We start from the raw sequence: 21,468 nt of genomic DNA, 5'->3' as shown, positions 1-21,468 counted from the left end.
ATGCCTAATGGCTAACGAGTTGGGACACGGCTTTACCCTTCGTTCCCTTGCGCCCTCGCCGATTGGATCCACCCTTGCTGTCGTCACATCCGTAAGTTGACGATCGAAAAGTGCACGAAGGGTGAATAATTGCGAATTGGAAAACGGCCTAAGACTTGTCACACTTGATAATTTCGTTTGTGACGACGAAACGCGTAGTGAAACTAGTAGTAGTAAAACTCAGTGGAAATATTGCAATGTCTTATTTTAATAACTCACCAGAGAAGTTGGGCATGGAGGCGAAGAGGACTCCCACCTCCGCGTAGCTCTGACTGTATAGTTCGTCGTGGCTCCGCCGGCGTCCACCCAGGAAGTGGGAGGCCACGTGGGGCGGAAGTACGTTGCCCACTAGCGCCTCGTTGCGGCGGCGCATCTCGGACGCCCTCTCGCGACGCTCCTCAACCTCGCGTCGCCATAGGAACAGCAGCCTGGAAGCCTTCTCCGTCTGCGCGCAGTTTGGATTTAGAGACGACAGGAGGTGAGCTCAGAGCGTGAAGGAAATCGTTATTCGAGGGGAAATAATGTATATCAGGAATTGTACAAAGGAAAATCATATTGTACCTCTCACAAGTTATCTTTGAGCCTCGACTACTGAAAAATGCCGATCTTTGAATTAACAAAAGAATTGTTTAAGACCGCCCGTGATTGACACACAATGCATTGGACCGTAAAATGCGAATGTCCTTTAGCTTCCTATTAATTCTGCACTGTGGCCTTTATATCGGTCGAATGGCCGATAATAATGCTAGGTTTGACATACCTACATTAAAACTTCATTCATTTATAATGCAGTCGTGTGACGACAATCTTGCTTTGAGGAATCATTCCATATGAAAACAAAATCAGAACTTTTTCTAGCCTATGGAATCCATTTCACAATTCTGCCTGACGATAGTAGGTGCTTTCCATTCATGTGACTCCCGCGTCGATAAGTGTGTACTCAAGGTTACTGTTTATAACTCTCCAATTCCTGCGCGTCATCGTTTGTTGACTTGTGTCACAACAGTCGGCGACACACATTGAATGGAACACGAAAACCGCGACGCAAGTTGACTTTTGTCGATGAAATGGAAAGCACCTAGGGTAGCAACCGAAACCATTTATGATAAATCATATGAAAACACAAAATTATGTTTTGATATATGGATCCTACATTTACCTATTCCAATCACAGCGAGAAAAGTTCTGATTTTTTTCAGTTTGAAAAAAGCGTAAAATAAATAATTTTGCTATTTGGTAAAGTCCAAACTTACGTGTCTGTTGAGGAAGGCAAGAGCGATTGTAACAGCAAGGAGCAGCCCAGAAAGGGTGTATCTCTCTTGAATGGTCCTGAAAAATTGATGAAATTCCAAATAAGGGCTATGGTAACGATAAAATAAATAGGTCTTCAGTAAGAATTGCAAACATATGTGCTAGTATTATTTTAGCCATTGCACCCAATGTTCTATCTCCTGAAATGCATTTGGATAGCAAAATAGCAGGATTTTGCATCGTCAATTGTTGACATATGATTCCTGTAACGTAAATATGACGGAATCATAACAAATAGAGAAAATAATTACAAATTTAACGGCTTCAATTTTAAAATTGTGCGATAGATTCATTATATAATATAGAGTGCTAGGAATAAATCGCTAAAAATAGGACTGATATAATATTTTTTCGGAGCTGCTGACGAGTTTTAGGAGTGCGTGAGAAACATAAGAGGAATCGCAATTGTTCACTTAATTCTGAGAGGAATTCATGAACTTCAGTTGAGGGAATAATTTAGATTTAGAAGATTGTACAACCATCTCAAATGTCACCAGGACAGGTGCCAGCCACAAATGACCAATGTCAGCACCTAATGCCAGGTTTACACCATAAATATCGGAAATGTGTAAAAATATATAACTAATTATATAATTTAATAAACATTAAAGGCACTTGCTCACGTGGCTTTGAAGTAACGGTGAGGACATTTGGATATAAAAGCATTTTCCTAAAGGAAACTCATCGAAGGTTTAGTAGTATTCATTAATTAATTTTTAAAATCCCAAAAAGGACAAAAAACCTATGGCATAGGGTGATATAAAAAATTAATTATTACGATTATCATAAAACAAATCAATAGGAAGATAACCAGAAAAAAATGTCCTATATGGTGGAAGATATCTCGGGTGTCCCACCGGGTGTGGTTTTGGGACACTGCACACAACGTTTCAACGGATGAGTCTGCCATCTTCTTCATTGGTAGAATGTGGAGCCAAATTCTCTAAAGCATTTTTTTTAATGATAACAAATTTGACGGCTTCAATATTGAAATTGCACAATAGACTCATAAGAATATGTAGAGTGCAAAGCACTAATCAGCAAAAATAAAACTGGTACAATATATTTTCAGAAGTGCCGACGAATTTTCATGGGAAAATACATTAAAAACGACTACTGCACGAAAATTGTGTTGGAAGTTGTACAAAAATTGTATAGAAAATTGCCAAAGAAAATGGATTATCCATAATACGAAAAATGAATGGAAAATAGCATAGAAAAATTGCACGGGAAATTGCGTAATACACTTGGATAGAGAATAATAATATGCCGGCCTCGATGGCAGCGGTTCAAGATGAACAAAGCAAGAAGCTACACGTGCGAGTTCCGCCCGAGTTGGTTTCCCCTATTCCGGACATTGTTGTTTGATACGTGTGATTGTTAAATTTGTTGAACAATCCGATGTAAAATGGCCAATATGGGCTGAATAGGCCGTTTTTTAATTAAAAAAATACCGCAGGATGACAATTGCTACATAACTACAAAATGTTGTACAAAAGCACGCACGAAAAAGAGCTAGTTTCACGAAATATTTCGAAATATCGTGCGCGAAATATTGTTCCAAAAGTTGCCCAAAATGCACGAGGAATTGCATCAATTTTTTCCAAAAAATTAAACAAATAATTGAATTTAAAATTGCATGGAGACATTTTGCAAGGAAATTGATTAAAATTGCATCAAATTCGCGAGAAATATTCCATGTGCATTAAAAATGTAGTCATTAGCTCATATTAATGCATTAAAAGTTTCTCGTAGGAAATATATTTAAAATTATTCAAAAACTTGAATTTAAATAGCTTAAAATTCCATCATAAAAAATTCAAGAAATTGCAAGAAAGTGGCGCCAAAAATGGCTCAAAACTGAACATAAAATTATTCGAAAAAATTCTAAAACCCGTTTTATACGGGTCACGTCATTTCACATATTATCACTGAAAACATAGCGAGAAATTGAGCCGGGGCCGGGCTATTTTGCCGTCTAGCATTCACGCATTCCCGAAAATGCTCTATAACACAGAATACTGGACGAAAATTGGACGGAAAAAGTCATATAAATTTGTACGAAAAGCTTATTTAAAAATTTTAAAAATTACAAAAATTGCATAAAATAATACACTAAATGGTGTATAGAAAATGCCATAGAAAATTGGACGTAATATTTCCCGGAAATTTGGAGGAAAAATTGCACGTTGAAATATAGGAAACACTGCAAGAATCCTTACAAAATTTTCTTTATAAAACGAAAGAAAAATTTATTTAAAATTTCCCAGAAAATTGAAGAGAAAATGTATAGAAATTTGCTAAAAATTTGCAAATAAAATAGCAGAAAAAGTTTCTGGATGAAGACTTGCAGAGGAAATCACACGGAAAATCTCCTGGAACATTACATAGAATTTTATGTGAGAATTGCTTAGAAAATTGCACGAAAAATTGCATTGAATAAATACACTAAAATTTCATAGAAAATGTCAGAAAAATTGAACGAAAAAAATGCAAGAAAATTTGAATAGAAAACTAGCACGGAAAGTGAAAAAAAAGTCAAAACATTTTTCTTAAAAATTGATAGAAAAATTGAATAAAATTGCACGAAAAATATTTGAAAAATTGCACGGAAAGTGCCATAAGAAATTGCTCAGAAATTGCACAGAAATATCCAGAAAAATTTGAAAACGTGGCAAAAAATTTCATAATTTATTTTCTTGAAAATTGAAAACAAAATTGCGTGAAAAACTTCCCAGAAAATATGAAATTTGCACGAAATATTCCATGGTAAATTACACAAAAATGGCAAAGTATGCACGAAAATGTTTTCTAAAATGCATGAAAACCCATACCAAATCGCACGAAAAATTGCTGCACGGAAAAGTGCATGGGAGTTTTGTGGAAAAAGGCAATTAATTATTGTGCCAATTAATGTAATTAAAAGCATTAATCTTCTAACCCTTTCGGTATAATAATTTACATATTATTAATTAATCGTTAATATCTTCTGTGTTCAATAAAAACGTTAACATTTTTTTAAAAGTAAATGTTTATAATTTAATAGGTTTTAGGAAAATATTCTAGGAAAAGCGTATTAGCATTATTAACGTAAAATACATTTGATGTGCCGTGAGCACGAACCGTTGAGATATTCGCTTGTGACCACGAAAGGAAGGCTACGAGGCGGTTAATAATGATAATAATCAGCGCTTAATCTTCGGCGGGAAGTGTTTATTTTCTTCATTTACTCGAAGAAAACGGTGACTAAAGTGCATCTAGAGCTCCAAAAAGTGTACGAAGACGCTGCTCAAAGTGAAAAAACGTTCTGTGATTGGTCTCCTTGCTTCAAAGACGGTTATTTCAATGTTGAACGCTCGTCCGTGTGAAGGAAGACTAAAAACCTTTGAAAACGATGAATTGGGGGTATTACTCGGCGAAGTTCCATGTAAAGCTCAAGGAGGGCTTGTTGGGCATTAGGGGTTATCCACCCAGCCGTTTTATGCCATAGCTAGGAACTTGAGTTCCTTATGATTCGACGAAGTGATTTTACAGCATGAAAACGAGTAAATTAAACGAGTAAACCTCGTGTTGCGAAATCCGTTAAAAGCTGCTTCGAAACGCTCAAATGAGAAGTCCTCACTCACCCGCTACAAACCCCAGATATTTGGCAGTCCGATTATTACTTTTCCGTTCGATGGCACATAGTCTGGCTAATCAGCAGTTGCGCTAGTATGAAGATATAAAAAAATGGCATGGTTATTGGATAGTCACATGAGTTAATGCGTGAAAATCCCAAAGACGATAAATTCGATATAGATGCGATGTGCGCAAATAATGGCGACATAGATGCAATGATATTTTATGATATTTTTACGCAAATTTGCCTTTTCGAAGGCAAAATTCGTACATTTTGTGCCGAGCGCAGTTTAAATGCTCCACCGACACTCACCGCATAGAGGATGTGAGCGACTGTCCAGCTGCTAGTTGGCTGGGACTCTACGTGGCCGCGAACTACAAGTGGGCGCGGGCAAGCTACACCTCCGCCACTATATGTCTTATTCCTTAATTTATTATCTTTCTAGAACATAGTTATTTAAAGCATTCTGTATTTTGTCATATAACTGTGATTATTCACTACATTTTATCGTCATCTACCTCATTATGAAAATAAAAAATAGACGCTACAAAATGCGATAAACTGTTATTGAAAGTGCGATAAAATAAAAATGAAAGTGCGATTTTCACGTATCTCTGCTCATGAGACGAACAATTCTACTTTTACGGTATTCGAGCTCTGCCACAATGACAGGCAAAAGTTGTAGCCAGCGATGGACAGTACTTTGAATGATTCATTTATAACCATTTTTTCACAATTGAGTTGTATTTTAATTAAAAAACAGCGAGAACTTAGTTGCTCACCTAATAAGAAAAAATGAGAGGGAGTAGGTCTTACGTTTTCCTGGATATCAGACAACTACTCATACCACTTATTTTTTATCTGAGCGCGACCCGGATTTCAATGAATTATCATCATCTTCAGGCGCTAATCATGATTTGTTTATCTTATTATTACCTAGTTACAGAGAAGATTGACTATCGACCAAATGTTTTCGGCGGACGAGGATAAAAAGAAGCAGTTGTGCACAGTGACGTACCTCGATGCACTTTCTCTGAAAATGGCTGATCATTTACCCAAGGACAAATTCCGCATGGCTTTTAAACCTTATGCCACTCTGAGGAGACTGATCGTTAAATGTAAGGATCAGATAGACCAATTGGATAGATGTATTCATTGAATTGTATTGTATTGATTGTATATTCATTGAAATGCAGCGATTGTTATGGTGTATACGTGGGACAGACAGGAAGAAGTTTTGAAATCAGGAAGTAAGAACATTTAAGTACTTACAAGTATAACAAAGAAGAAAAAGTAGTTTTGCTAAATACTTAATATTCAACTGCCATAGGAGCGATTTTAAAACATGTATTTTAAAATTTTGCAGTGACCGCCGTGAATTGGACTCTATGGAGCAGTTAGAAATTTTAAAAATTATAGAAAGTCAGGACAGTACTCTTATAAATGATAATCTTTACGCATTCTTTTCCCCTATTCTGGCTTCCGTTTTAAAATTCATCAAGTAACTAGGCAATAATAATAAGGTAAACAAATCATAATTAGCGCCTGTTGATGATGATTATTCATTGAAAACCGGGTCGCGCTCTGCAATAAATAAGTGGTATTAGTAATTGTCTGTTATCCAGGAAAAATTATAAAGGAATACACAAAGTAAATCAGGAATTAGTGAATTTTTGAGTCGGTCTTATTGTGAATTGATGAGTGAAGCCCTTGAAGGTAAGTGAGAATGCATCGTGAAGCTCCTCGCGAACCTGCCTGATAATGATGATTCTCATATATCACGTGACATACCCAGTGGCCTCCCTCTCAGGAGGCGTGGCGCAGTCCACCTGGTCCTCCTCCGCGTGCATCAGCACCAGCAGGAGGCAGTGTGCCGTGGCCACCACTGCCATCAGCGCCGTCTTCCAGCCCTGCGGCAGGTGCGAGATGAGGGAAGATGCGGATAGGATGAGCACGGCTGCGGCCGTGAAGTACGTGGGGTGCGGACAGGCGGTGCCCAGATCCAGCAGGCCGCCGCCGTGGTGGTGCGGAAGCGCCTCCGAGTAGGACAGCGACGAGGACACGTGCGGCGCGGTGGGCGGGTGCGGGGTCGGGGCGCGGGTGGCCAGCCCCTCCGCCCTGCCCCCGCCCTCCGGGCCGCCGCCCCCGTCGGATCCATCCCCCAGGCTGCCCACCACGCGACGGGCGAGCCTCTGCAGGAGGGGCAGCGGGGGCGGCGCAGGGGGCGCCGCGGAGGCCGTGTCGTTGGGGCCGGAGGGGGAGAAGGGGCCGATGGCTGCCGGCATGGCCCTGGGGGGCGGGATGCCGTGGTAATTGGTCGAGAAGTCCACCTCTAGGGGGCGCGACTTGAGCGTGCAGTTGCTGTCCGGCTGCGGCCACTCGCAGCACGCCTGCGGATACATGTACATTTTCACTCGCTCATTCTCAACAGATTGGTAAAAACAAAGTTCCATCGGGGCAAAATAAGTAAATAAAATAGATGCACTGTATAACGGATCGATTCCAAATGTTTTTATTTTTCCACGACCGATAAGAGCTTACGTACGTCTACCATATGTAAGTATTTTACTATATATATGTATATCAACGAATCATCCAGATTCTCGATTTCAGATGAGGAAGTTGTCCCTGATGGGGCGCAATTTATATACGTCAGGATAATCAGTTGAAATACGCTTTAAATAAACAAATAGATACTATAAATGCTATCAAACTTAGTATCGAATATAATTATTTTTTTTCTTCTTCTTATCTTGGCCTCATTAAAAATTATTGTAAAAAATTTAAAAAAATAAAATAAAATATTAAAAAAATAAAATAACATTAATAATAAATAATTAATATAATATTTATTTATTAATATATTATTCAAATATTGTAAAAATATTGTATATCATTGTATTTTATATTTTTATCATATTTCCTTTCATGGCCCTGATGATAGTTTAAAATAAAACGAAACGTTGGCTAACAACTTTTTTACATCATATACATTTGACCTATACTCCGAGAACTATTTTATCATTAGTATCGTATATATGACCTCTCGTCTGAAGGAAAGGTAGTTAGGGTAACCAAAGACAAATGGCATGTCAATATAAAGCGACAGGCGATAAGGTAATGTAGTATATACACCATACATGAAATTCGCCAAGAAATAATAATTTGGCTTAGCCAGGATTCGATCTCTGATCTCCCGACCGTCGCACAGTGGGGCCAAACCCCACTTTAAGTGGACAAAAGTCCAAAAATGAAAATTGAAATGGGGTTTTTTAACTATTAGGTTGGGTAATAGGATGTTTGAACTGCATAACAGTGTATTTCACGGGCTAGTATGTGTGCACCTTCGCGTAGAAATAAGTGTCAAAGTAAAACTACATCTTCAATGCAGTATTTTCTTTCTTTATGTATTGGAAAATGGTACATGCAAACTTGAGAGCAAATCTTTATTTTTCTATTAAGCATGAAGGTTTTTTCAAAGATATTGCTAAAATAATTTTGAAATTTTTAGATAAGATTTTTTCTGATCACTAGGATTATAAACGTGAACATTTTTATTTTTGTTATTTCGGCTAGTATGTGTGCACCTTCGCGTAGAAATAAGTGTCAAAGTAAAACTACATCTTCAATGCAGTATTTTCTTTCTTTATGTATTGGAAAATGGTACATGCAAACTTGAGAGCAAATCTTTATTTTTCTATTAAGCATGAAGGTTTTTTCAAAGATATTGCTAAAATAATTTTGAAATTTTTAGATAAGATTTTTTCTGACCACTAGGATTACAAACGTGAACATTTTTATTTTTGTTATTTCAAATTTTTATATATAATCTATTTTTGCAACCAATCAAGTCACTTTTCAAATTCTAAAAGTAATAAAATTTAAAAAAATCGAAAATATTGGAAACTTAATATTGGATTTCATTAAAGCGGTCTCTGAAACATATAAGTGAATATTTCAGGGTTGTTAGTAAAAGTTTTTAACTTTTGTCCGTCTAAAGTTGGGTTTGGCCCCACTGTGCGTCGGTCACGTAAAGGTATTGTTTCGCTGGGACGTAATAATAATGATAATAATAATAATAATGGCTTCTTTCGGGCGTCCCAGTCGCAAGACGGCGGCGCGGCGGGCCGACAACATTGTTTTGAGCACGAAATGCATTTCAGTAGCTGTTTGCCTGTCGAGAGGTTGGCTTGGAGCATAGTAGAAATGGACGACAATTTTCTCCTGTTACCTTGTTCCTTCGCAATTAACTGTGGGGAAATGTTTTTCATTTTTAAAGCCGTGATTTTCACGAAATAGGCAACTCCATCGTCTTATTTTCGTTGTTTTCTTATGTATTTAATTATTTTCAATCTCTCCCTTGCTCTCTCTTCAAATTTTTCAGCCAGCCTTGAAGTAATGCCACCCGTCATCCTCAATTTCGTACACTACTGTGTGTTATCGGAGTCTGGAGTTTACGCTCTTGAATCGTCCGAATTTTGTCTCTTCTTAGCAATTCCTCTATCAATGATGACAGAGGTTCTTTGATAAGATAGCTCAATATCGACGACTCCTTCTTGAAGCGAGTGCTACGAATTCAGAATTATCTCCTGAATCTCTCTCCGCAGTATTGCTCCGTGTTCTGAAAAAAACTGTATTCATAAATCTTATCCGAATCCGAATTCTCCCTTAACATTTCATATGGGAAAACTCTCCAATTCTTCTTACCTCGTTTCCCGTTTCACCAAGTCTAAAAATGAAAACTACTGATACAACAGCCATTTTGACGTTTTGAAGGACGCAGCAGAGCCTGTCCCGAGCTTTTGCTTTCGCTTGTGTTTTAAGTAATTCTACCTTACATTCTTTCTCTTTTTTTACAGTCATCCACCGCATGATAAAATAAAAATATCAATTAGCCAACTAATGAAGGAATACTCTCCATCAGGTATCTTGCTACAGGAGAAACCTTTCGGTCACTGAGCTTTGCTTTTCGTATTTCACACAACTACATAAGTGTGATATCATGTGTGTGTGTGTTTTATACCATTGTTGGTACCCCCACCAAATCATAAGGCTTGGGATTTTTTGGGAGAGGTGGAACTTTCCAAATTGTCTAAGCGCCATTTACGGAAAACACGTTAGAATATTCTGCCCAGTAGCCAGTGGATCTTTGTTCTTTAACTACGAGGAATACTTTCCTACTGTGCTGCTAGCCATGGCCAACGCCAATTGTAACTGCCTTGTCATAGATGTCGGATCATATATAAAAGAAGGGGACATTAGAATGTTCAATAAATCAAATATAGGGAAACTAGTTCCACCTGGAAAATTTTTCCCGCCAGATGAAAGAATTCCCGTGTGTCATTAGCTTATGCCCCATGTGACCGTTGGAGATGAAACGTTTGGACTACACTAACCCATAATGAAGCCAATTAACAAATTAACATCTTGGGTGGACTGAGCCAAGATCATCTTCAATTACAGGTTAACTCGCCCTCGTAGAGTAACGAAAAATGCATTTGGGCTGCTGAGTCCAGTTTTTCGGTCGTTTTATCCACCGATATCAATTACTCCTGAAATATGCGAAGCATTGATAATAACAGCATGCTGTCAGCATAATTTATTGAGGGATAGTTATTCAGAGAAGCAACAGTGGCCACGATATGAGTATGATTTTAATATAGACCCATCACCGAACATTGCCCCTTTGGGCAAAACTGGGGGATTCGCTGGATCAGACAGGTTTTGAGCTGAGAGACATTTTAATGCAGTGTTTCAATGAAGAAGGAGCTTCAAATTAGCAGCAGGAACGTGTATTTCGACTCAAGGGCAGTGACTGACCCATCTTATACGAACGAAGAAATTGCATGACGTGTGTGCCAATGATATAAACGTATTTATAAACATTCAATGTCCCTCAATTTTTCCCTAATTTTCCATTCTTCCCTATTTTTTATGCCATCACCGTCCAGGTATTCTCCTTTATCGCTTAATCTTTAAAATATTCATCCTGGTGGTCGTATGTTTCCTTCCTTCTTCTATCAGGCACTCCAGCAAAAAATTTGTTAGTCATCGCTCAACTCAAAAAGGCCGAACAACTGCCCGAAGTGACGTCCGCGTCTCGACTGCTTCTCTGCCTGCGGACGTCGTCGCCGTTGAACGCGAGGGCCGAGCCGCCTCGAAGAGACCACTACCCCCGGACATTCAGATGCTGATCATAGATCAAAGAAATTTATTTTGGAATTTATGTTTAATTTTTAGAACAATAATGGAACGTAGACTTTATATTTAATTTATAAAAATTACAGACATATGTATACAATAAGTACACCACACGATTGTAAGTGCATTGAATTTTTTTTTATTATATCACTACTTTACATCTAGTATTACTGGGTCACTCAACCAAACTTCGGCAGCAAAGTTGGATAAAATGACCCCCTATAGCAAAATCGAGTACATATACAAGTCGGCCTTAGGCGATTTTGCTAAACCTTCCATTTTTTCCTTCTTTTAATAATACAGATATTGCCCTCTTCTACAAGTTGAAAAAAGGGTTAGGGGGAATATTTTCATTTAATAAAAGGAAAAAAAAAATTGAGTGAAAGCGAGATTTCGACCATAGTGAACAAATCGTCTTCTGCAGCAAAACAGTCTTTTCGCAATCCGTGCAATGGTTTAAAATACAATGCTATGTTGTAAAACCGAAATTTTACGAAAGCATCTCCGCATAATGCATCACACCTCCGCAAACAAGGAAAATAAAACAGTATGCATTGATAAATTTGTATTAAAAAAGATAACAAATGGATTTTTATGGGAGTAAAGCAGTTTTACGAAGTTTATATCAAAATCAAGTTTTCAAATCGCCCGTAGACGATTTTGCTAACCCTTCCATTCTCTCTCTCTCTTTTAATGATACAGATATAGCTCTCTTCTACAAGTTGACAAGAGGTATTATTTCATTTAAGAAAGGAAAGCATTTCGAGTGAAAGCGAGAGTTTGGCCTCCCGCCGTAGAGACGTTAGGTCATGCACAAGTTAAGACGCTGCGTAATGCCAGGTTCTTCGGATTAGACGCCATATCTCCAGAAAGAAGAAAGATAAAAATGCATGCATTGTTTGATTTTAAATATCTTTAATTGAGAAAAATTACTGACCTGTTAAATAAAAATAATAAAAATAACTAAAGTTTATTTAAAATTCAAATTGCATCACTAGTCATTCAAAATAAGATTCGCCTATACGGCGTACAGAATGACGAAAAGAATGACATTGGGCGGAGTTAATTGAGATTTAGCACATTAAGAGAGAATATTATAGAAAATGAATTACCGGAATACATGCATTCATGTGTCCAGATACATAAGTAAAGCAAGACTACATCGCTAAAAAATATAGCTCAAAAATTAATATAAAAATACATTATCCAATGAATCTGGGAAGACAAAATCCTTTTGAAGAATGAAACACAGAATTCATCATTGGAATAAGAAGATTTAAATGATAAATTGCTATTTATTTTGCAAATACAGTCTTGTTTGTAATTAAATAAACTTAACCACTCTCGAATGTCTTATCATCTATATCTAAAATAATCTTACCATGTCTGCCAGGTTGGCTGTGGCCAGAAGTGCAATTACGATGATTCCAGTTAATCTTCGCATCCATATGGACGAATTAAGGCCTTCGCTTGTTTTCACCAAAGCTTTCGGAAGACCCTGAAAGATAATTGCGCTAATTTATAGGATTGGTAGTTATAGGCGTCATTTTGTCGAACTTAGAACTCATCTGGAATATATTTAATTCTTGTACTTGGTACGGTTTCGGTACAAGGGACAGGAGAATCACGCCCTGACATCGAAAAGAAATACTTTTTATGCGGAAAATGCAGGGCTTATTCATTAAAATTAATAGGACCCACTTTCCACTCACGTCTCATAGCCAGTCAAACTATGTTTAATTTTTCACCTTCAATTACATTATGAAATGTGCGGACATGATGCAATTCATAAGTAAAATAAGGTGGCCGAAGAATGTTAGAAATTAAATGTACTAGAAGTAAGTAAAAAATTCCAAATTTTAATAAATTAAAAAGTTTTTAAAATTTAAAATCAGTGTCTTTCATCGACCCAGAAGAGATTCAAATTTCGCTAGAAATTCCTTGAGTTTTCCCTTAACTCCGATGGAGTGAGCCACTGACGTTCTTGGTCCGACAAATAGTTCACAAAATTGATAAGAGATGGTGCTGGCAGCGCTACTCACCGTTGGTAGCGACTCGGCAGCCATTACGAGCGAGAAGGCAGAGAGGAGAAAGAATCCAGCAGCCGTGGAGACCAGATTGACGACGCCCCTGGCGAGAGAACGAGGAAACTGTTCACAGAAAGCGATCAAGGTGGTAAGGGAAATTAAACAGGTCATGGGTTTCAACTAGGGATGAGTCGATTACCCTTTTTTTAATTTCCAATTCCGATTTTTTCAAATGGAATCGCAATTCCATCGATTCTTATTCATACTTACAGGTGGGATTTTGGTTTGTCAGTAGCATTGCTGTCATTAAAATTCAATAATTGAATGGAATAAAGTTACAAAGACAATTAAGTGACCCAAAAAGTATATATGCTAAAAATAGGGAATTAGCATTGAAGTAATATTTTCTCATCTTTAAGAAAATAGTAAACACTTTCACTGTTTATGACATAAATTGCTTGCTTAATAATGTACAATGTATACAATTGCTCAGATGTTTGGCACTTTTTTACGCCGTAAGTCTATTTTCAAATTGTTTACCTAAATGAAATCGATGGAATCGTAATCGACTTTAGGCGATCGATTTTCAATTCCGTGCACGAGAAACGGTGGAATCGAGAATCGACATTTGGAATCGACTCATCACAAGTTTCATGGTTGGGCAGTATATGATATACAAGTATTTTAAAATGTGTATTTTAAATGCATATTTTATATACCATTTTATGTACTATCCTGCCAGCCGCTTAAAAAGGCTTGTGGCAGGGGGTGTTAGGACACCAACCAAGTTTACAAATAAAAAGGAAGTGCTCTAAGGAAATTACGACTAGCGTGTATTAAAGTCCTTTATGGTTCGGGGGAAAAACGAATTCCCATTCGGCAAAATACCTCTCTTTATTTATTGCTTCTATCGGACCTGGAAATATAGTCGGGCTCTAATATTACGTTTTCTGTGTCGCTCTTAAAGATATCCATTCTCAATTGTTCAAACAATCTAAGCCTAGAGCGATGCCTCCGAGTTTCTAGCGGTTCCCGGCCTAATTCGCTTAACATCTGAATAACGCTGTCTGTACGCCCGTAGCAGTTTATGACGAACCGCACCTCCTTCCTTCGTATTTTATGGAGTTCACGGATGAAATACAAAGAAGGTAATGCTTTTTCAAATGTATTATAATTACATTATAATTTCGACCCATATCCAAAGACGCTGATACTGCCACCGCCACCCCACGGCACGTCTCCAAACCCATCTCAATCCGCTCTTATCAGGAGATGATGATAAACTCCTCGCGACGGAGAGGACAAGACCCCGGATTCTCTGTCAATCTCTTCGTGCATCTTAATCTACCACTACCACCGCCACAGCTGCTTTGAAACGAAGTCCACGAAAGCCCGTGTTGGGCGCACGAAGTAGGCTCATCTTTGCAATCTCCGTATCGAGAACATATCTATATTATGTCACCCACCCTCTCATGGATAAATCATGCCATCAATATCCTGAAAATCTTCGGAAAACTAAACCTTTGCTTTTCCTCTTTATACAGCTCTTTTCTCTACGGGAACATCTTACCCTCCAGTACGACATAATAATATTGAATTCATTATAATTTATAACTGGCTTCAGGCTTAACTATATGAAACCATTCCTATGGAAAATAAAAGAATAACCTTTGCTAAGTTCACTAATATATTTGAAAAAGCAGGATAATAGTATTATATCACGTCAACCCTTTTTTTAACCTAGTTTTGTTCTCTCTTGTTTACAACTTTTTATATTTAAGTTTTGGGTTTCACATATTTTACAAGGTGATCACCCTGAAGGTGATTGCAGAAAATTCCCTGGAAACGTTGTATCGCGAGAAATCCACCCGGTGGGACACCAGAGAACTCTTCCCTACTGTCAATTCGTCAGGAAAACCGCAGGTACTTATCCGTAATTCTGTGTCAAATTTGCACGGTGCAAAGAGACTTAACTTCTTTCTTCTTCATCGTTTCCTAGTGCTAACAGCTGGCATGACGTTGATTATATCATGTCAACCAATGTTTTTAGCCTAGTTAATGTTCTCTCTGGTTACATCTGTTTGCCCCATTAATATTAAAAACTTTCTGTTATTTTTGACTGTAATGGTTTTCAGTTTATCATAATTTGTTTTTTTGTATTTTCAAAATTTATTGTAAGTACACATGACTCAATATTAAAATAGTTATCCAAAATTTGAAATGAAATTTCTGTTTGCTACTATTTTATTCTTTAATATCAAACGACGGTTTGCTAATATCAGTTTAATGAATTTTATTCTTTGCAAATATAGAACAAGTTACATACATGAATAAAATAACTCCTTTTTTATATACATATTTTAAATTATGAATATTATTAGTTAGCTTTCATTGTGCTTTTAAGTACCATCAACGCGAAAATATTAATGATTGAGTCGTTTAGCCTGTGGTTTTATCCTTCGCTTTTGATATGTCCCCGATGTAGGTGAATTAATTCCACTCTAATTTAGGAGGAGTTTTTAAAGATTAATCGTTCATTTCTGTATTCAATTTAGCATACTTAACTATGAGAGAAAGCTTGAAAGTATATTTTAATATGTTATTATTTGTATTCATACCGTAAATTCTAAAGAGTTAAATGAAATGACCCCTGTTGATGATTGCAAGGAAATCAAAAGAGGTGTAGGGGATGAGAAAGAGAATTAAGTGGCCTGAACGATATCTTTCTTCGTTTATCACATGTTGTTGTTCCACGATATCACTCCGGAAAAAAGTTGACTTTATTCCTAGCGAATAAAAGTCCAATTTCAAAGTTAAGTGAGCGAACAAAATTCCGGGATAAAATTGAATATCTGCACCAAATGTATGAGAAAAAGTGTGCCCCAACGGCAAGAATGTTCAATACACAACATTTCACTTTCTTGCACTGAGAACGCAAGGTGGCTCCGAACCAAAAAATAACGAATACACCTTCAGCTTATTTGCTGGAGCCTTTCATCATGGCATCACTAACGACGTGCTATCCAACAACATATCAAATCAAAACATGGACAGACGCTAAAGCAACGAGAGAGAGAGAATTCAGTTTCATACGGCCAAATGGAATTGTTCTAATGCAATTGATTCCTTTCATAAATTTTCAGGTTTGAAAATATATAATAATTCAACGAGGCATACAATTAACATCCTAGTTTTGACTTCGTTCTAATTTTTGATCACTTTTCTGGGCATTCAAAAAGCCACAGAAGAAGTCACTGAGACAAGTTTCGATGCATCACAGTTACTTGCCCTCCCAATTTAGAACTATGGAAGTAAACGCTAGGGGAAATAAATGGAACCAATTAATTATAGCCAAGACCTTGAAAGGTTTATTTAATAAAATAAATACGTAATTTCATCAAAATCTGAAATACGGGGCGAGTCCCAGTCGCAATTTCTGAAGACTAACCTTTTATTTCACTCATTCACGTCTTTAGTCACTAAATAAGTCTTAATTACACGCATCTATTGGCCGAGGTCAAATAATCACACACAAAAAAATTGAAGTCTTTGAGGGTAGAAACAGCATATGCTAACCTTTTTTGCCAACCAAAATTTCCTTAAATTCTTTTTCTCGGAATGATCCGTTAATAGATCGAAAATATGTTTTAGAATAATTCAAGGATCAGCGCCGTGACGCATTTATTTCAAAAGCTAAGTTTAAAATAAAACTCCTTACTTCCTCAAAATGTGAAATGAAAGACGAGTCCAAGAAAATTATTTCGTATGATTAGCTATTTTAACTAAACCATTTTCCTTTGGAGACGATGGCATTATTCATAGCCATTATTACACGCTTCAATTCGTGAAGGCCAAATAATATTTAGCGGAAACACTGACCTCTTTCAGGATGGAAACTGAGTATTTTACACCGTAACTTTCCATTCTTACGAAACTTTCTTTAGATTCGTACCTAATCTTTGAATTATCCGTAAATAAATTGAACAAAATTTTGGAGGAAATAACATTTTGATCGCTGGAGAATTCCTGGAAGTTAATCGTGCAATAAATGCGATGCTCTCTCAAAACCTGAAATACGAGGTCACTATTTCCTGTGATTAGCCTATTAAAATAAACTTTCGTCTGGAGCCACCAAAAAGGTGATTAATATGCTTTCATCGATGAAGGCGTAATAACCTCATTCGGGAAGATTAAACTGTTTGAGGGTAGGAGCAGCTCCGGAGTAACTCTTTTGTACTTCACAACTTTAAGAAATCTTGGAAAAATCCGTTGAAATTTATCAGAGCTGCCGTCGCCTGAGAGAATGCTTCGCAATTCATCCTCAGCGGTTTATTCTCACGCTGTAATTAATGCGATTACTGCTTCGCAATCGCCAGCTTGCGATGGCAAAGAAATTTATCGCTTACCCTTTCACTTGAGCATGAACGTCGCCCAAACAAGATTTGTGATCATCGTTTCCTTGACACCAACTTCTTCCTTTAATTCCATAAAAACCCCCTAGATGTCCTCCTTACCTGGAAACTTCCTTCATTGCCGAAAATATATGTATCTTTCTCTTAGCCTCACAATGAGGAGAGAATAAATCAGACATCAGTCTTATTTTCCTAAATTGTTACGCCAGGCAATTATGATTCAAATATACATTAATTAATCACTTAATTACTAAAATACTTTTAGTGTATTCTTAATATAATTTGTAATCAAAATCTTACTGAAAGGTTAAATATTATTAGAAATATAAAATGCATTTACAAAAAGTTTTCGTTTGATTAAAATTGGAGTTCCACCAGGTAATGCCACAACGTATCCGTTACGATATTATTTAGTTTAAGAGAAAGCAGTAGCATGCACAGTAGGCCGGCCCTTATTTTTCAGATTTAAAGTAAAGTTATGGTTCCATATTTTCAAAATGAAGTTTTTATTAGCCTGCTAAAGCTTGGTTACCTCGCTATCTACCTATTTACCCTTCCTTCGCGGTTTTCAGTATTCCCTTTTTAATTCACAATAACCCCTACTCCCTTTCTTCTATCTAAAAATCCTATTCTTTTCCTTCCCCTCCCTCGTTTACCTTACATTCTACCCTCTGTCACTGTTTTCAACATCCCCTCCCCGCTAAGTCCATCCATACCTTTTGTCTCCTACGTATATCATCTAAAAGCTGCCTCTCCTCACCCACCATGTCCAGCACTTATTCGTTCATCTTCCTCTACGTCACTTTTACCTCAACCGCAACCACATTTCGAACGCCTCCAGTCTTCTCCCGTCCTCCTTCCTCAGAGTCCGCCTTGAGGCGCTACTCTCCAGATGAGGCTCTTCAATATCCTTTTCTTAAAAATAATGAACAACAATCCTCTCATCAGTTCTTTAATATTCATGAACGCCTCCTACACTAACGCCATTCCTTTCCGGATGTCCTTACTGCTGTGTCCGTTTTCCTCTAATAAGGACTGCATATTTATTTTTTTATTACTTGTATGTTTCATATAATATGGCCCAGGTATGCATAGTAATTTTCCAAATATATTAATCTCAGACAACTCTAGAGAATGACGTGAGACACCTCAAACTGGTTGAGTGTCAATAAACATAGTGTAGAAAATTACTATGCTGTTCATGGTGAAAAAAACCACAGTACTATTCCACAAACTTTTATTTTAACAGTCTACTAGTTTCGACGTTTACACCGTCATTGTCACCGACCATCAGTGTGAAAGATGACGGTGTAAACGTTGAAACTAGTAGACTGTTAACATAAAAGTTTGTGGAATAGTAGTGTTTTGTTTCACCATGAAAATTTCATCGTTCCACCAAGTAACGCCCAAATCAGTTGATTTTACAAAGCTGTTATTATTATGAGACGTCTATCCGCCAAGTTAACTAGTCAACTATTGACGAAAAATAACGGACATCAAAAGGAACATATTAAACGAGGTCGACGTTCGAATGGAAGTTAATTTAATTACATTGCACAATCATTGGCCTCTCACATGATCTAGCACGACAGAATTGCGGCGTTTCTAGATGCCACGTGAACTCATATCCTGCATTATCGTCCGACTGTTCCGTAGGGAACGCCTCTCACTGCTCGTGCGGGCCTACCCCTGGGAGATGTGACCATATCTCCAACCCATTCCGATTACATACAATTCGCGCCGATCGGATGGAAATACAAATGACAAACGAATGCGCATCGCTTTCGTGCATCCTCCCCGAGCTAATTATCCGACTGCCAGCCAGCATCTGCAAAGGCTCTTATTGCAGGGTTGCGTAGCTGGGAGAATTCATGCTCCTTTTCTGCTTATCACGGTCTCTAAATGAATCATCCACTTTATATACTAATGAGACTTGAACTCACTAGATAGAAAAGCGCTCTGTGTGAAAGATGTTTTACAAAATACGATAATAAATAATATGGCTGGCTTCTAACGCTGGTTAACATCATTAATAAAATGATTTCTTCCCCGGTCATAACCCTAGGACTGGTCTGCAACAGTCTTACAACATACTTAGGTAGATGAGATCATTAAATAAGAGGTACAGATAGTGTTACGGAGCTTTTAGACGAATTAGGCCTCTAGAGCCTTGGAGGCTACGAGCAAGGTTTAGATTGATTGAGGAATAAACAAAGAATAGATGTCTTTCATAGCGGAATGGATAACATCGTATTAGAGCGTAACTAATTTTTTTTAGGTGCGACAGAAACGATAAAATAGGAGAGATATTTTTCCGAAAGGATTTTTATTCATGCGGCGTCGCAGAGTGGGCTGAAATCTAAAAATACTGACGAAAAATCAAAATATCGACTTCTTGACTTCGCACCCGGAATAGTTTATCAGCATTCTGGATTTCTCAGGGCACGTAAAACTTAAAGTTAGTTTATTTTTTATAGATCGCCAAAAATTAACGCAAATCTAAAAAATCTTTAGGGGTGATTCTCAAGAAAGATTTCAATGTTTTTTTCCCCGAGCAATGGAATGCAGTAAATAATTCTGATTTTACGGATATTTGTTGATAGTGCTTTTCTTTTAATTAAGGGCGAAATTTTGTTATTCTCAGTCCTTTTTTTATCGTCTTCAGAATTCAAACTACCATTTAGCTAAAACTTTATGGGTTGATTTTACAGAACTTTCTAAGAAATTCTGTGCAACTTCTACAAAAACTCTCAAGGGATTCTGTTAAATGTCAGCATAAATTTAAAGGAATTCAGCAGAAATTCCTTTAATTCAGGACGTCAATATTTTAAGGAACTCCATAAAATCAATACCAGTGTCTACTTTCGGGGTAATTTCGTGAAAAAAATTCATAGGAATTTCCACAGAATATTTTCGCATGTTCTTCTGCACTCTTTCGACCGTAGGTCATCGACATTCGACGACATAGGCGACCGACAATCGGAACTTGTTGCAATCGATCACTCGTTACCTTGGCAGGACGATGAGCTGTGCAGCGGCGACTAGGAGCAGGACCAGGGGCAGCGCGAGGACGGACGCCCCTGAGAAGGACTCGCGATGTCGGTGGTAGTCTCTCTCGACGGCCGGGTCACGGAATGACAGCGTGAAGAAGTTGATGTGCTTGGCCAGCTCACTGCGGGATAGAGAAAATGTACATGTACAGTTATCATACTAACTTGGCAACCGGTGCAAAAATTTCGCCCTTTCACGCTATCAGAGAATAAGCAGATTAAGGAAACGGTGTAATTGGGCATTAAATGGAGAAAAAGGTGCATCATAAAGTACTCTCTTTACACTTGTCTTCTTGCAAAAACATACAAAACATATGAATACAATACAGGCAAGAGGGCACGGAGAACAGTGGGAACAATCATAATGTCTCTCGCTGAATAATGGCAATTTATTAAACTTCTTTTTATAAAACGCAATTTGTAAAACTTCTTTAAAGATAATATTAGAAGTAACAACGTTGTCGTGTATAACAATGTTGTCGTCTATGCCGCCTTTTTGGTTTGTGAGTTCCTTTAAAAAAAAAACATAAATATCACGGAAAACGGGTTTTCAAACCTTTTTTTTTAAAGTTTAGAATTGTGTGCAGTCTATATACCTCGAGCGGGTAATGGAGATGGAAAAATTGAAACTTTTAAGGCAAATTAATTTATAAATAGTGAAATTTGAGATCGAGATTTTATTTTTCGCCAAAAGGTGGTGATTAAATGTTTAAAATGATACCTCATTTACCACAGCATGTGCAGTCTCAACATATACGGAATGACAGACCTCTTCGTAATAACATATATAATGCTTTAGATATTTTATA

General features: G+C 37.4%; 1 protein-coding gene across 1 annotated transcript in view; it reads right to left on the bottom strand.

Annotated features, from left to right (window-relative positions):
* Positions 1 to 21,468, bottom strand: part of LOC124168408 (adenylate cyclase type 3) — a 449,992-nt gene that overhangs the window by 18,219 nt on the left and 410,305 nt on the right. Inside the window, exons 10-15 of the mRNA XM_046546623.1 lie at positions 20,620 to 20,781; positions 13,213 to 13,300; positions 12,552 to 12,668; positions 6,761 to 7,359; positions 1,293 to 1,368; positions 259 to 484 (exon numbers count right to left, since the gene is read on the bottom strand). Coding sequence (XP_046402579.1) covers positions 259 to 484; positions 1,293 to 1,368; positions 6,761 to 7,359; positions 12,552 to 12,668; positions 13,213 to 13,300; positions 20,620 to 20,781 — 1,268 coding nt within the window. The remainder of the gene's footprint in view (positions 1 to 258; positions 485 to 1,292; positions 1,369 to 6,760; positions 7,360 to 12,551; positions 12,669 to 13,212; positions 13,301 to 20,619; positions 20,782 to 21,468) is intronic.

The sequence above is a fragment of the Ischnura elegans genome, chromosome 11 (assembly GCF_921293095.1).
Source record: "Ischnura elegans chromosome 11, ioIscEleg1.1, whole genome shotgun sequence".
NCBI lineage: Eukaryota > Metazoa > Arthropoda > Insecta > Odonata > Coenagrionidae > Ischnura > Ischnura elegans.
Note: the sequence above shows the minus strand (reverse complement) of the source record. Positions and strands in the feature narration are given on the sequence as shown.